This window comes from Pan troglodytes, chromosome 10, assembly GCF_028858775.2.
Source record: "Pan troglodytes isolate AG18354 chromosome 10, NHGRI_mPanTro3-v2.0_pri, whole genome shotgun sequence".
Lineage (NCBI taxonomy): Eukaryota > Metazoa > Chordata > Mammalia > Primates > Hominidae > Pan > Pan troglodytes.
In genome coordinates this window covers 30594276-30611212 of record NC_072408.2, presented here as the reverse complement: position 1 = coordinate 30611212, position 16937 = coordinate 30594276, and the positions used below count along the sequence as shown (strand labels likewise).

The 16937-nt window shown below is 35.6% G+C and overlaps 1 protein-coding gene across 12 annotated transcripts in view; it reads left to right on the top strand.

Annotated features, from left to right (window-relative positions):
- Positions 1–16937, top strand: part of MSRB3 (methionine sulfoxide reductase B3) — a 211744-nt gene that overhangs the window by 159288 nt on the left and 35519 nt on the right. For all 12 annotated transcript variants that reach the window (XM_016923087.4, XM_016923089.4, XM_016923093.4 and 9 more), the window contains one exon: positions 16542–16639. In XM_016923087.4, coding sequence (XP_016778576.3) covers positions 16542–16639 — 98 coding nt within the window. The remainder of the gene's footprint in view (positions 1–16541; positions 16640–16937) is intronic.

Here is a 16937-nt window from a genome sequence, read left to right as displayed (position 1 = left end):
GGGGCCAGAGAGCAGCGTCAAAAAGCATGATGGCAGGATTTTGAATGTGACAGATCAAGGAAGGAGTTTGACTTAAGGAGATTTATGGACTTCAAGAGTAGAGATCGGCATAGCCACTTCTAAGTGGCTTCTTGCTCCCGGAGACTAAGAAGCAGCTAAACATCTGAGCTGCATCACTGTTCGTGACAGGAATTTTGGGTACAGGAGGCTTTTTCTTATTCTTTATCCTCTTATTCTCTCAGCAAGATCTGGTAGTTCATCTGTGTCTGGATTTTCACTACCTGTAGGACTACCAGCTTTTGGATTATATTAATAACCAGGCCTGAACCCAAGTGAGACAAAAAAGAAAAATAACAACATATCTAAGGGAGTCCTGCAGTGAGACAGGATCAGTCTGAACAAATAGACACATATCTGATAAAACAGAATGCCTACAGTAGACAGATGACAACTAAACCAAGAAAAAAAAAAGCCAGCTGTCATGACACTGTTTGCCTAATCCAGTTATACTCATCCCTTTTGCCAGGGCAGAAGTGAATATTCCCCAGGTGAATAATAATTGATCTAAGCCAATCATAAAATTCCATTTCCCTTGTCAGTGGTTGATTTCAGTTGGACAGATGCTCCATTCCTGATCAGTTGGATCTGAGAGATTTTTGCTAGAAGTTTTGCTAACTAACAAAATGAGACACACTGGCTGAAGTGCTCCATTTTTCACTAGATGTTGTTTTGTCTGCCTGTGGTGTCTGGAATTACTGTAGCCGTTGTGTGACCATGAGGGGGATATCACTGACATTGTGAGGAGGGCAGACATTGTCCCTGATGAGATAATTATGCCACTGACTTGACCAACATGGAACCACTTAAATATAGATTCCTTGTTATGTGAAACAATAATTCCTTTATTGTGTAAGGCACTTTTATTTGTGTTATTTATTTCTTGCAGCTGAAAAATTCTTTCTGATACAATTAAGGGAATTCATGTCTAGTCCCCAAAAAGTGTTTTGGAGATTTGAAAAGATCGTGATTTCCCACCTAAACAATTCAGTAGGTGAGTTGAAGGAAGCCACTGCTGAGACCAAAATTTGTTGCCTAGAAGATCAAATGGAAGAATATCTCAAAGCACAGAGCAAAAACACAAAGAGGTATAAATCTTGAAAGAAAAATTAAGAGACTTGGAAGATAGATCCAGGAGGCTTAACATGCAAATAATCAAAACTTTTTGGGGGACCTATAGAGCAACTCAAGTCTACAGACTGAATAGGCTCACTAAATTCTACATAGGATTAATGAGGAAGGTAAAGCCTAGCAAGATGATACTCCCGAACTTTAAGGATAAACACAAAATCTTATAAGCTTCCAAATTTACAATAGAAGTGTTAGGTTAGCATTCAGTTTCTCATCTGCAATCCTGGAAAATAGAAAGACAGCAGGATAACATCTACAGATAACATCTACAGGAGAGGAAGGCAGAGTGGAGGAAAATGAGAGTTTTCCAAAGGCTTTATTTTACTTGGGTGGGAGGAAAGGGAAGCAGAAAAGGGAGGATATAGCATCTTGATATGGAAGACAATGGGTCTTTATGGAGGAAATGGTATCTGATTTTCCAATAACAGTAGATAATTCTTTGTTTGTGAGCACACACACACACAAAGGAAAATCATGTAATAATGGGCAAGAATGGAATGAATAGGAATTTCATCTGAATAGCAGAAAAAGGGGGACAAGCACAACATAAAATGGACAAATATAAGGAAAAATGAAAGGAAAATAGGTATGTCTCTTGTTAAGTCAAATATGAATGAACTGAATTCTCCCATTACAAGACAGATTATCAGAGATTGAGTTAAGTTCTAGTTATTTGCTACTTACAAGAAGCAAACAAAGTATAAAGAAAGCTTTATGGTTAAAACATACTAGGCCAAGGCAAACAAAACAGAAAGCAGAAATGGCAATATTAATATCAGACGGAGTGAAAATTAAGCTAAAAAGTACAGAGGATAAAGGGGAATTATGTGATAATAAAAAGGTACTATTCACGAAGAGTACAAAGCAATCATAAACCTACAGGAATAAATTAACATAAATAATAAATATATGAATAAGAATCTTAGAAATGAAAGAAAACTTGATTTAAAAATACATAGTTACAGTGGATAACTTTGATCTCTCTCTCAGATTGAGACATATGTGTAGTCAAACTAAATAAGGATAGAGGATAACCCAATAGTACAATCAACTTTTTTTAATAGATGAAGTATCTTTCAAATAAAAAACATCTTTCAAATAAGAAATATAGTTTTGTATTCTCATGAAACATTAGAAGATGATATATCATGTATGTGGCTACAAGGAAAATCTTAAATTTTAGAAAGTAGAGATTTCGTATAGCCCATATTTTTATAATAATCCAATGAAACTAGAGATAAATATCTAACTCTATGGGGTACAATAAACATTAAACTTAAAGGAAATGTTGTAATCTTGAATACCTTCATTATTATAGAAAAAAGATGAAAAATAAAGAAACTTTATAAAAAGAACAATAAAAATGCTAGGAAGATGGGAATAAAGATAAAAGCTAAAACTAATGAAACAGAAAACATCAAACAGGAGTAGAAAGAATAAGTGAATCCAAAGATGGTTTTTTGAAAGATCAAAAAAATAGATTAACTCATAATAAACCTGGTTAAAGAAAAAAACCTAGAGCAGAAATATTTATGATATTTACGAAAAAGAAATACAGTGGTAGATACTTGCCTTTCCTGATATAAGACCAGTCTGTGAAGCCACCATAATAAACTTACATTGGCATAGGGATAGACAAATAGATTAGTAGAGCAGACTCGTAGATAACAGTGTAAACGACAGTTTATAAACATGGTATTTCAACTCAATTAAAAATGAACAGTTTAAAACTTATTGGTAGCCCGATTGGCATTCTGTTTAGAAGAAAATAAAATTATAATACTATAGCATATACTTAGTGAAATTCCTGATTAAGATCTGAATGCAAAACAAACATCCTATATGAAAATATAGGATACTGTATGTGTAATTCAAGGGGAGGAACTCTTTTTAACTAAGTCTAGTAGCCCAGAAACCGCAAAAGAAAGGGACAGGCATATTTGAATAAAATAATCAAAAGCAAAGTCAAATACAGTAACAATAGATATAGAAGAATAATTATAATGCAGATGTTAGTAATTAATATCTGTAATTTACAAAGAACTGTTATCAATTAAGAAGAAAACTGTTATCAATTAAGAAAATTAAGAAGAAAACAATTTCTTCTTAATTGTGTGAAACAGCCATTACAAATAACAATGCATAAAAGTTTAGTAATACCTTCCTGAGACTTTTGTAATTTTTTAAACACTAAAAGGAAGCCAAATATCAAAAGACTATATAATGCTCTAATAGTGCTACAGTGCTTTATGTTTGTGGATGCTGACTAAGGCTTCCAAACTTTTGTGCCACCCAACTAGATAAGATCAGAGATTTCATAGGTGCCCACAGTATACTACCAAGAAATAGTAACCTATGGATTACTCTGGTCTAGTGACATAAGTAGTAATAAATACTTGAGAGGTGATGTTTATTACAAATATCTGAGATATATACATTGATTGATTGTAATATCATTTTCACAATTTTTGTTAATATTTTCTTCAGCCCCAGGTTGGCTCACTTATTTAACAAGTTATCTATTTAGTGCCTACTCAGTACTAAGGGGCTATATCTTTTGCCTGTTAATCATTTACCATTTAGTGGAGTAAGACTTAAATATTACTGCCCAACTGACAAAATAATATGTCAAAGTGTAGGTCATGGATTATATTATGGGTATGCTTGGACCTTTATTGAATTTCATTTTTTTTTGGTAACAGAGGTCTGGTGGACACATTAAATATGACTACAATACCATAGTGTCTTTGCCAAATTTATCCGTCTGAGATTCAACACTCTTCATGTGATGACATCTAATTTTAATGCATTTGAAGCTTGTCAGTGGTCAGTTTTAAAGCCATTGAAACCATCAAATTGCAAGGGCTCCTTGTACCTACAGGTCTTGATGCAGGACCCCGGCTCTATGAACTTAGTTGTAGTTCTCTGAGGTGCTCCTAGAGCTGTCAATATGAGGAGTGGTAAGTAGGTTACCTTCAATGAGGTTTCCTGGAATGTAGGCAGTTGTTTGGGATTTAGAGAAGACTGTCATCGGGTGCCAAACTCTTCAACAAATATTAATAAGTTACCTGGAGACTCTATAACTAAATCGGCTACAAAGACTTGTATCTGTGTATTTTAAAACCAAAGCTACTATTGTCTTTAAATTCCAGATTTCCAGAGTAACAGGAACGTATATAGAAAATTCATTCAACCAAAATGTATTTGAGGAGTTTGGAATACACTGGGAACAAAACAATTATCTTTCCCTTCCTGGAGCTTACATTCTAGCTGAGAAAATAAAGACAGGAGACAAAAAGCATAATAAACAGTTATGATATATTAGAAAGTGATACATATGTGACAAAATAGAGCATTGGGGGTTGGCAAAGATTTCCCTAAAGGATTTTAAAAAGAAGGGGTGGTAATAGAGTATGCTTTGGTTCGATGAAGGTTCCTTCATGCCTTTTCGATGTAATCTATTAAACAAATTTAATATATTAGGGAATGTACAGTATTTGCTAAATTGCTTCAATTTTGCCATGTATCTGCCTGCCACAAAGGCAAAACACCATTTGTCATATAAACAATTCTAAGTAATTATTTTGTCCTAAAATATTTGTTCTTAATAGCTTTTCTGAGCAATGTGTTCTGTTTCTAAAGATAGTTGAAAACTGTATTTTCAAGAATGGTTTTCAGAATTTAAATTTTAGTAGGTGGACTAAGTTTTGACATATCATAAAAAGGTGTTGTAGATCAGTGAATGATCATAGAAGATTTATGAAAACAGGGAAATTTAGGTTTAGTACTTAAAATATATATAATAGAATAAAGATCTAAAGCCTATTCAGAAGTTGGAGAGGTTTCAGTTAGAGAAAAATGTCAGGAGAAAATTTAGATAAGGGAAAGAATGTTGAGACTTAATTGCCCCTCAGAAGTAATCTTACATTTTCATCAGGTACATATATTTATGAGAGGAATTACTCTGACATTTTTGATAAGTACCCAACCAAAAAATGTAAGTAATAGTTTGTCTTAGAGTCCCAAATAATGCTTTGTAGTGAATAGCCCTAATTGAGAACTGCAGTTGAATGGATCATTATTTCATTTTTAGTCTGAATTGCATGTTGCTGGGAGTAGAATCTGTATTTCTTTGAATTTCCCCATCCTATATCTCACTTGGTATTTTTAAGGTCAGTTAAGCACAGTAAATAATCTTTGCTCAGCAAGCAACCCACATCACCATCTTCCTGTCTGATGTAGCTAATAAATTCTAAGCAAACTTCAAACTCCTTGTGAAGCTTCCTAATGGATGCCTCACTGGACTGAAGAGCTTTTGGAAGCAAAATAAAATAATCATCTAAAGTTGAATGTTTTTGGATCAAGGTTACTAGGTCAACACTAAATTTAAAACCATTTTGAGAGACATTTTTTAATGGCACTTAGAAATTATGGCTAAAGATCAGGCTGTTACATGTGATGTAGCTCAGGTCCTTTGATGCTAAAGGTCTACAACTGACTTCTGTGTAAGATGTATTTTTAAAAACATTAACTGTGATTTAAAGTAGCAAGAGACAGTGTTCAGGCCAGGGAAAATAAAGTCTCCCTCTCCAGGTTTTTGGTTGAAATGGTTTGAGTTCAGTAATTTTATTGAACCTGAAAAAATATTATTAATAGCTGCCTTCACAAAGGGAAATAGGGAAGCTGGCCCCTGTCAATTCCTGCTTAGGAGTTGCCGAGACATTTTGAGATTGCAAGAAAACTGTGGATGAAATCCATACCAATTAGAGATCCTGTGTGTTTGGAACCATTTAAAAATGTTGTGCAGGGCTCAAAGGAATTAGTAAAGCTTGCTGCAGTACAGCTACATTATTAATCTCCAAAGAGAATAGATACCAGATGTTCACAGTGCCCAAGGACACCTCAGTGTTCTTGACAGCCTTAGTCATATTGTCCTCAAACAGATTCAAATGCCTGAAATGATTATGGGTGATAAGGCTACACCGTTTGTACATCTGAACTTGTTAATAATTTTTTGAAGAAATGCACTATTTTTGATAGGCAGGAAAAGTAAACATGATAAATTTGATATTTGTAAAAAAAATGTCTAAAGCAAAACAGTAGAAATTCTTTGCCTATTTTTAAAAATGTTTTTTCACTTGACCTAGTGATAGCCATATTCAGGCTAAGTGATTATCTTTTTGTGTGTGCATGCTTAAACAAAATAAATTTACTTCACTGAGTTCTGGAGGCTGGGAAGTCCAAGATGAAGGAGCTCACTGATTCAGTTCCTGGGGAGGGTTCTCTATCCTGGCTTATAGGCAGTCATCATCATTTTTTTTTTCTGATTTTTTATTGTGGTGAAATACACATAAGAAAATTAGCATGTTAACTGTTTTTCAGTGTACAGTTCAGTGGTATGAAATACATTCACATTGTTGTGCAACCATCACCACCATCCAACTTCAGAACTCTTTTCATCCTGTAAAAAGGAAACTCTGGACCCCTAAATAATAATGCTCCTTTCCATCTTCCCACCATCCCCTGGCAACTATCATTCTACTTTCTGTCTCTGTAATTTTGACTGCTCTAAGTGGAAGTTATTACCTTTTAATTCAGTCATATATTGTAAATATAATGTAAATAATGAAATATGTGATATTTTCTTTATAATTCATTTAAGAAATATTTCCATGAGCTTGGTGTTGAAGTTGTAGTAGTTAATAAAGTAATCATGGTCTCATAGTACTTAGTGAAAGAAGCAAACATTAATCAAAAATTACCCATATAAATAAATAATTGCAAACCATGATACATGGCTTAGAAAGAAAGTACTACTGGGTGCTGCAAACATGTTTGACCTGGGAACCTGACCTAGAATTAAAGCTCCAGCCATATTGATTGAGCACCTACTTTGTGTCAAAAAGCAAAACAGATTACAATGGTCATTTAAGACATTACAGCCATTGACTCTCAGTTTGGTGGACCACAAGATAATTAGGAACAACAACAAACAAATTAAAAATAAAATAAAAATCAAAAAGATTCTTGTAGTCTTTCTTCAAATATGGCTTCTGTTCAGTATCCTTTGGAGCATTTGAGTAATGCTTAAGTTTTTTTAACATGTCTAAATATTTTTATATCACTAATTTTATTGCAAAAATTCCATTAGGAAAGTAATATTGTAACATTTGAACACTTCAGAAAACAGAGAAAGATGGGATGAGTGATAGGGACCTTGATTCCAAATATCTTAAAATAAACCTCATTGTGTTCTTCCTGTAGCCTTCCTTCCCTGCAGGCTGTAAAAGAGTAGTCTCTGTTCACTGTCTTCTTCACTATGCTTTCCAATCTAATACTCATTGTTGAAATCTGCAGTGTCTCTCAGGTCTTACTTAACTTGTCCTTTCTATAGATTATGTGACTGCTGTCTGTCCTCCATCCTTAAGCAATTTTCTCCTTTTTCAGACTCTGTCCTGATTCCCTTGTCCTCTTCCTATTTCTGGAAATGCTCTTTTCTTTTCCTCTACTGAGTCTTATTCTTTTGCTTAACATTTAAATACCTGCCTGGTTCTCCTCTCCGTTTATATTCATCCCTCCTACATATCCTTATCCAGGACCTTACTGTCTTTTATGTTGTGATGACTTTCCAATCTGCATCTTGAGCTTGGCTCTCATTTCTGAGCCCACATATTCCTTTGTCTCCTAGATCCACAAGAAACTGATTTTGTTATTTTCTCTGTAAAAATGTATCTCTAGCATGATTCGGCTAGTCACACAAGCTGGAAACCTAGTAATAATGTGATCCTGCCCTTCTTCACTGCCCTGCATGTAACGCAGTCACCAAAATCAGTAAACTTTGCTCTCTTGATTGCTCTATAAACTCTCCCCTGCTTCCCAGTCCCATTAAAGCTTCATTATTTCTGTTCCAGTACAGTCTCTCATCTGATATATACGTTTCCATGTTCCCTCTTATCCCGAATCCCTCCAGTCTGCTTTCAGAACCATTTTTCTAAAATACAAATTTGATCATGTTACTAGGCTGCTTAAAAGCCTTCAGGTGGCCCCCAATCATCATTTTATCTAGAATGCCCCTGGCAGCAGTGCCACCACCATTTACAACTACTGGGTTCCTGGACAGCTAGATGAGAAAGCAGGATAACTGGTAACCAAAATAAAGTTAATTTTTGAATAGTATATTGTATTTAAATTTTATTTGCATTTTTATCTGCATGAATTTTTAGAGTCTATAGGTTTATGCTAATTTCATGTATATTGTAAATTCCCTACTTTTCAAGACACATATATATAATTTTTTTTTTTTTTTTGAGACAGAGTCTCACTCTGTCGCCCAGGCTGGAATGCAGTGACACAATCTTGGCTCACTGCAACTGCCACCTCCAAGGTTCAAGTGATTCTCCCACCTCAGCCTCCAGGGTAGCTGGGACTAGAGGCATGCACCACCATGCCCGGCTAATTTCTGTATTTTTAGTAAAGATGGGTTTCACCATGTTGCCCAGGCTGGTCTCGAACTCCTGACCTTAGGTGATCCACCCGCCTCAGCCTCCCAAAGTGCTGGGATTAGAGGTGTGAGCCACCATGCCCAGCCAAGATAAATATTTTAAATATCATTTTTATTTCAGGTACCTCTTAATAAAGCTGAATGAAGCATGGGAGAATGTTTGCCAAAACTAATGATTTTCTTTTTGTCATGTTTACTCTTTGTCTGGACTGAACTAGTTTGCTTCTTGAGACTATTGTTGGTTTGAAGTAATGAAATCATGTCATCAGCATATGGGGGACACATCCTTATATTTGCAATGGCAGGAGGGAAGAAATACAGAAATTCTCAAACAATACAAAGCAAATATAAACTTGAAAAGTGGTCTAAGAAATTCCTTTCCACTTAAGTAGGCAATGAAGAGACCATTCTGACCTACCAATTCTAACTCAGATGCCATTGCAGATGTCATAAAAGTTTGTGTTAATCTCATACAGCTAACCCATAATCCATTTTTAGCCACAGAGTTAAATCTGAGCCAGTTAAAGCGGCTAAAACTTACACTGATTTTGATATTTTTAATCAAGATTTTAAAAATGTAATTGCAGTTAGTAGAAAAATTATGATGCGTCAAATTTGTTGCTTCTTCAAATGAAATATTAGATGAAGAGACTAAAGTCTGCAGTTTATTAAAAAAAATCTTGCCTTCTTATTCAAGATGATAAACTGAGCATACATGTTTGTTTCCCCTCTCTCCCAAGAGATATCTTTAAAATGAGAGTAAGAAAAAGAAGAGGAAGAGTAGGAGGAGTAAAAGTAGAAGAAATCCATTGCAAAGAGAATTGGAGTGGGGTAGGGAGCCTTTAGAAAAGGAAGCTCAAAGTTTTCCCAAGAAAAAAAAAATGGGTGGAAATGCATTAATGGGTGTGACCAATTAAAGAAAGTTGCAGCCCAAAATATGTACAAGAGTTGTTGCCGATGCCCAGCAGAATTACAAAAAGGCTCAGAACTCAGAATTGACAAGAGCAAAATGGGGACCTGACAACGAGGTGCTTAACTGAAAGTCTAAATAACAACTAGACTAGTTTTACATTTTCCTTATCTTCATATTTAGAATGACAGATCATTAGTTACCCACAAGAAAACAAGCCTGGAAGACTGCTCTCTTAAGATATTAAACAGCCTGTCTGGGATAATTGGGGTTGCTATTGAGGTGTTGATATTCCAGAGTAAACCATTCCCCATTGAGGTATTCAGGGAACGCCAGGATGAAGCCTTGTCCATCAGCAACTGATGACAGCAGTCCTGGAGTTCCCAGGCAGCTTTTATATTCAGAGGAAAGGCTTGCTAAGGATACAAACCCATACTACATCTAATGGCAGAGAAAACCTCCATCAGATGTGTAGGATAACTGACCTTGGCCTCCATGTTTAAATAGGAACTGTTGATCAAAGATCCCCAAAGACAGATGAAGGAAACTAAGAGCTTGAAATTTAAAAATCAAGATAAGGAGAACAATTTCCCAGAAGGAGCAGAGATATTTTAGGGAATCATAGAAAAACTAAAATAAAACAACTCTCTAGTTAATATTCTCAGAAATACTTGAAAAGATACTTTGTTTATAAAATAAGATGATACTGTTACCAAGAAAGCCAGAGGTAAGAATAATGTGAAAAAATAAGTTGCCAAAAAAATACCTACAATGCAATGTCATTTATATAAAATTCTGAACATTTAAAATGGTATATTTTGTTTCTGGATATAGACATGTGTAGAAGATTAATCAAAATAACTGTCGGAATGGTAGGTGAGTAATTGTCTTTGGAGTACTAGGAGGCGTAAGAGTAGGGAACAAGGTTAGAGGCAGATCTGCTGTAATCGTTAGAGAAAGAGGGGGAGAAAGAAACCTGAAGCCAATATAGAAAACAAGGTAGTATCTGTGAGACCTGGGCACTGAACATCTGTTAAATTGTGGATACCTAGTCCATTATTTGTATACTTTTGCATATGCTTGAAATGTTTGTCATTAAAAACTCAAAAAGTAAAATTTTGAATACAGAAGTTTGTACAGTTGTGTAATAAAGTCATAATCCAAACAAAAATAAAAAGAAGTGTGGCATGCCTTTTAACAAGTGTTGCTGTATAAAAAATGGAAAATCAATTTGATTTTCGGTCTCCTAGGATTACTTGTTGCAGTAAGGATTTGGCAGAATAACACAAATAATGTTTATTAGTTTTCAGCTCTTAGAATCTATAGAAAAGCACAGAAGACTTAATTATGGTTGGTCATTGGAGTGGGGCAAAGGATAGGTGGAGGGAAGATGAGGGTGCTAAGGCTGTCTTACAGAGTGGGGAGCTGAATGGTATTATCTTAAGCTACTAAATATCTACTTAAGCTAGATATTCATGCATTCGATTTTTCATTTATGAGATAGTTTTTTTGGAACACCTTTTATGTAGCAGGCACTTTTTTAGTTTGTTGCCAGTACAGTGGTAAATGAAACAAACTCCCTGCTTTTATTTTTACTTACATTCTAGTTCAAGAGGCAGACATTACCCAATGAGGTTTTAAAGAAATTAAAAATAACCTGAGTATTAAAAGATTGGAAAGGGGAATGGAGGGGAGATTATGTAGGTATGAGTACTAAATCTTAATCTTTCATAAAAAGAAATGAATTTATAATGTCTAAAACAGCACTGTGCAAGGATGGAAATGTTCTATGTCTGTGGAAATCTTGGTGGAAATGTTCTATATGTATATCTGTGCTGTCTAATATGGTCGCCATTAGCTACTTGTAACTGCTGAGAACTTGAAATGTGGCTAGTGTGACTGAGAAACTGTAATTTTATTTAATTTTAATTAATTCAAATTTAAACAATGACATGATTGATAACTACTGTATTGGACAGCACAGGTTTAAAATGAAATAATCAAGAGACAGCAGCATAAGCACATTTTTAAAGAAACAGAAAATCTATTTATCATGGTTTCCTGTGGGTATGGAAGAATTGACAGGGAATGTCTCATTATGAGCCATCTTGTTTGATTTTCTACCACATGCCCATGTTTGGTTGATTGCCACTTAAATTTTTGGAAGACTATATTGCAACCAAATGGGTCTTTGAAGGGGATTAAAGAATCATTTTTTAAATGAGATAGACTTTATACCTGAAGCATCAGTTAAGTGAATATTTTATTTTATTTTTTGAGACGGAGTCTTGCTCTGTCGCCCAGGCTGGAGTGCAGTGGTGCGATCTCGGCTCACTGCAAGCTCCACTTCCTGGGTTCATGCCATTCTCCTGCCTCAGCCTCCCGAGTAGCTGGGACTACAGGCAGCCCCCACCACGCCTGGCTAATTTTTTTGTATTTTTTTTTTTTGTAGAGGCGGGGTTTCATTGTATTAGCCAGGATGGTCTTGATCTCCTGACCTCATGATCCACCCCCCCAGAGTGAATATTAAATAATTTGGCAAGAGTCAGGACTCTAAGTTTCAAACAATTCTTGTTAGCAGGGGGACTACATAGAGAGTTGGATTATTTATTTTGAATTAGGTAATAAGGTAAATTGTGGTCAGTGAGGTTAGCAGATTCCAGCTACAAATAATCTGAATACTACAAATTTTGAAATATGGCCTTGGAATTAGAGAGCTGTGAGGACTGATACACACACAAATAAAGACCTGTACCTCCAGCTTGTCTCACCAAAACTGTGCTAAAATATGTATCATCATTATTGACCCATCACCCAAACCCAGTGGGATTCATTGCGTTCAAACTTACTTTACATTTGAAAATAACAAAACGTGTAATTACCTTTCAATTCAATAAGTTCTCATTCATGAGTAGTTTCTGCTGGGTTCTGTTGATGAGTCGTGTAGCTGACTAGCAAGGTTTCTAATTTTTATTCTAGGGTGGGGAAGGATTAGGGGAAGTGGAAGCTGTATAGCAATTCTTGTTAAATTAAGAATAGGACAATGAGGGCCACATTTTCTAGATATGGTACAGATATAATTGGCTTCAACTTGTTTACACTCTGTTGCTAACTTTAACAACATGTTTCACAGATTTTTTTAAAGAAGGTGGAATTGATTGGGATGGAGAGCTAAGAAAGTTTTACGTATGAGGCAGTTGGCATGAAACATTTAGAATTTGTCAACAGAATACTACTTGTGGAGAGCTATGCCATTATTCAATTATGGGCTCAAGTAGACTTGAAACAGATTTATTAAGCTACATTATGGGTTGGAGGGGGAATGATTATTTATGCTGCAATCTAAAAAAAAAAATCCATTCTAGTGTAGATGATATAGCAAGCACCAAAGACGCTACAACTAATCTGGATCACTTTCTCTTATATTTGAGATGAAAATGAGCATATTCTGGAGTTGCTTCACATGACATGAGTAGTATGACGTTATATCTGCAGATGAATGTGGCCTGATGGGTGAATAAAATTGAGGCAGAACTGCCATATTTCAACTTGCCTGCTTCAGTTGTACTACATATATTTATTTGCTATCTGGAGATGGGAATTCTTTGAAGGGTGAAACTATTTATTGAAAATAAGGCATCCTTGATAATAATAGGCTAATATCTAAAAAGTACAGTTTATATTCTTTGAAATGAAATGATAATAGGCCTAATCCAATCTCATCAAATAGAAACTAAGGGATGTATTGGGAGTGGGGTGAACCGACTCTGTTTTTACAGGTTTTCACATGACTTTTCTTTTAAAAAGTGCATGGAATGCATCCAAAACAAATAATGTTTTGTTAGAAGACCAAAAGGAAAATCCTAGAGAAAGGAGGATGGATGATCTTTCTTTAATGTCAAAACTGACATAAACACACTCTCCTTCCCCCACCCTTTTACTCAAGATAATTTTCTCAACAAGACGCAGATTGCTTCAGTCTCTGCCTATCACCCTTTGAAGAACTTTCCTTATTATTAGGAGTTGGGGCAAGGTTTCCTTTGAGGATTTTTACAGCAGTGAAGAGTTCCTTCTTTAAATACTTTCACATGATGAGGGAATTCCGCTTTCAAAGTGCTGTCATCACTGTGGCTTCTCTGCCATAAGGCAGTTTATTACTGGGGGAAGGTCCTTCTTAGTTTGATTGTCATTAAGTACTTACCTTTCTGATGTACTCTTTGTATAGAATGTCACTTTTTCTGAGAATTCTAGCAAAGCAACTCAGCATTCTCCTTTGTTAACCTTATTGGCCAAAGTTAGCCATGATTCTCTTTTGAAATGCGTTCCACCACAGTGAGTTACAGTCTCCAGCGTGGTTTTTCGTGTCCATCTCCACTAATCAGGATTTGGGTTGACATATTGAATATTCCATTTTGAAAACTGCCATCTCTTCTACAGAGCAAAGGGACATTGTGAGTTTTGAAATATCTTTATTTATTTTTATTTTTATTTTTGACTGTCTCTTCTAATGTTTAAATAATGCCATGGTAAACAACAAACTATTCAAGCATCAACAGTTTCCCAGAAACACTGAAATCTTTTGAGAGCTGCACTCTGTTTCAACCTCCCTCATCCTGGTCTATTCTTCAATATAGTTTTCTGGAAAATCCTGTGCATATCTAATTCAGGTAGAAAAAAATTGAGGAAGAAAGTGGAACATAAGAAGAGAGTCCTGAAGTCAGAATATTCATATCCTAGTTTTGGCTTTGCTACTTACTGCCTGTGTAACCTTGGCAAGTAACTTATCCTTCTGTTCCCTCCCACCCCCAAAACCCTGTAAAATGAGTGAACTCTATGAACTTCATGTTTCTCCTCTCCTAAATACACAAGAAGTAAACCTCTCCCCCACATAAAGAGGCGTAATCACAGTGATTGAGCCATGTTGGACAGTGCAGTGAGAAACTAGCATTGATATTTCCTAAATTAGTCTGTAAGGAGTATGATTTTATTCTCTCTCTTTCTTGTGGAACTCTCTGATGTGCTGTAATTGTTTATCTCATTTGCTTATTTAAGGCTAACTGGAAATCAGTTTAAGAAACATTTGAGTTGTGCCTTTGTACTGAACACTGTGTTAGGCAATGAGAATACTCAGGTCAATGAATTTAGACTCTGCCTTCAAGGTGTTCACTAACTAGTAAGGGAGGAAAGCATGAAAATAAATTACAAATCCAGGGTGATGCCTAGAACAAGATAAATAAATATAAGATGCAATGTAGCATAAAGGAAAAATATATACATGTGTATATCTATTTCTCCATACCTATTTTGAATTCTAGAAATAGGACTATGTGGTGCTGGGGTAAGGTAGCTTTATGGTAAATTTAATACAACAACGAAACTCCTAAACCTTTTTACTACTAAATCAAGTGTGTCCCTCCCACAATATCAGTTGCCTTAAATTGCAATTAAATGAGTTATGCCCTTGAAGGTTAAAAAGGAAAATACAGAATGTTTTCTTTCTTTTCATAGATAAATGACTTTATTTTTCAATGTCCTCAAATATCACCATTAAACCTGTTTTCACTAGCAATTGGCACTTCTATTATTAACAAAGAAGAACCCCTAAATGTGTCAAGTAACCATTGTACACCAAATATTATAGCCTAGAATATATTCAAATTCTCTTTAGAATTTAGAAAATGGGAAGAAATTCATTTTCTTAAGAATGCTAGTATGTCTCAGCATAATTAATTTTTGTGAAAGGTTATAGTCTGGAAGTTTAAGGTTTTCCTGGTGCTTTGTAGCAATTTTGAGCTCAAATCAAGGAATTAGAAAGTGTTAACACTCTTGGTGTTAAATCTAGCACTGACTATCAATACTATACTCTTGCATTGTGGAGGATGAGGGAGCTTGGGGGATTTGGCCTAATCTGTTTTGTTTGAAACTAAAAATCATGTTGTTGAAGTTTGCATTCTGTTTTCTTTCAATAGGTGTATTAACACAAAGCACCAGGTTCTTAACTGGCTTCTTCCTTTCTGCAGAAGTAAATGTGACTTGTGAAAAAGAAAAAAAAATTGCACCAGCACTTCAGCAACATCGCCCCTCTTTCATCATTTTGGGGATTCAGGCTTCAGCTCAGTAACTCCAGACATATTTTGGGGAAACATAAAAACATGCCCATAAGTACTGAACATAAAACCTGACTGTACACTCAAAACATTTGTACAATCCTATGATCCATTTACCATCAAGTTTCTTAAACTGTGCATATATTTTTAAAATCACTAGAATAAATAAAAATTGGAACTAGATGCTCTTTGAGATAAGGTGCTGCCCAGAGATGTCTGAGGACTGATGCTCTATGAGTCTCCTATGAAGTGAACAAGCTTCTTGCCCATAAAAATAGACAGATGCTATGATTTCCAGATAACCCTTTTTCCAGGAAATTAGATGAGGATGGTGACAACAGGATAGTCGTTTTTTTAAACAAAATTTTAACTATCCAAACTAGGTACTGAAAAATCTTGCTTTCTAAGGAGGCATGGAATAGTTGAAAAGTTAGCAGCCAGACCAATTGATTGTGTTTTGGAAAACATCGTAATGGAAAATTCATAGTGCTTCAGGGCCATGCTGAGTGACTCTGAAGACAAGAGAAAGAGTGGTGAGAGAGAGCCTTCTAAGTTCAAGGATACTCTAGAAAACTATTGGATGGTCTAAGAATGTCTCATGAAGCACCAAACCCTAATGCAACTGTAATCTGAATATGAGGAAAGGGTTAAAAAATAACTGTACTCTTGCAAAATATATTTTCCTTCAGCTTTTGACCTTTCTTTTTTCAGGTTGAAAAGTTAAACATACACTAAGGATTTTCATTATTTGCTTAGTATTTCTTTAAAATGCATTCTAACCCAAGGCTGTGTATCTCTCCTCTCTGCTTTGATTCTTGGGCCTGCTGTGCCCCAGGTTGGCCTTCATTCCACGATGTGATCAATTCTGAGGCAATCACATTCACAGATGACTTTTCCTACGGGATGCACAGGGTGGAAACAAGCTGCTCTCAGGTGAGTTCATCCTTTCTGAAAACCCAATACATTGCTTTCAGGACTCCTGGTTGTGCTAAATATAGCAACTAAGGCCAAGCGACTGGTCACAAGAAGGACAGACAAGCATGACGAAGTTTATATGAAGTCCGATGGATGCCTATGTTCAGGTGTTTAACAAGTCTAGTGGAATGTTAAGGTCTGCATGATAGCTCAAGCCTGTAATCCCATACTTCAAGAGGGCCAAGTGGGGAGGATCACTTGAGGCCAGGAGTTCAAGACGAGTCCGGGCAACCTAGTGAGACCTTGTCTCTACAGA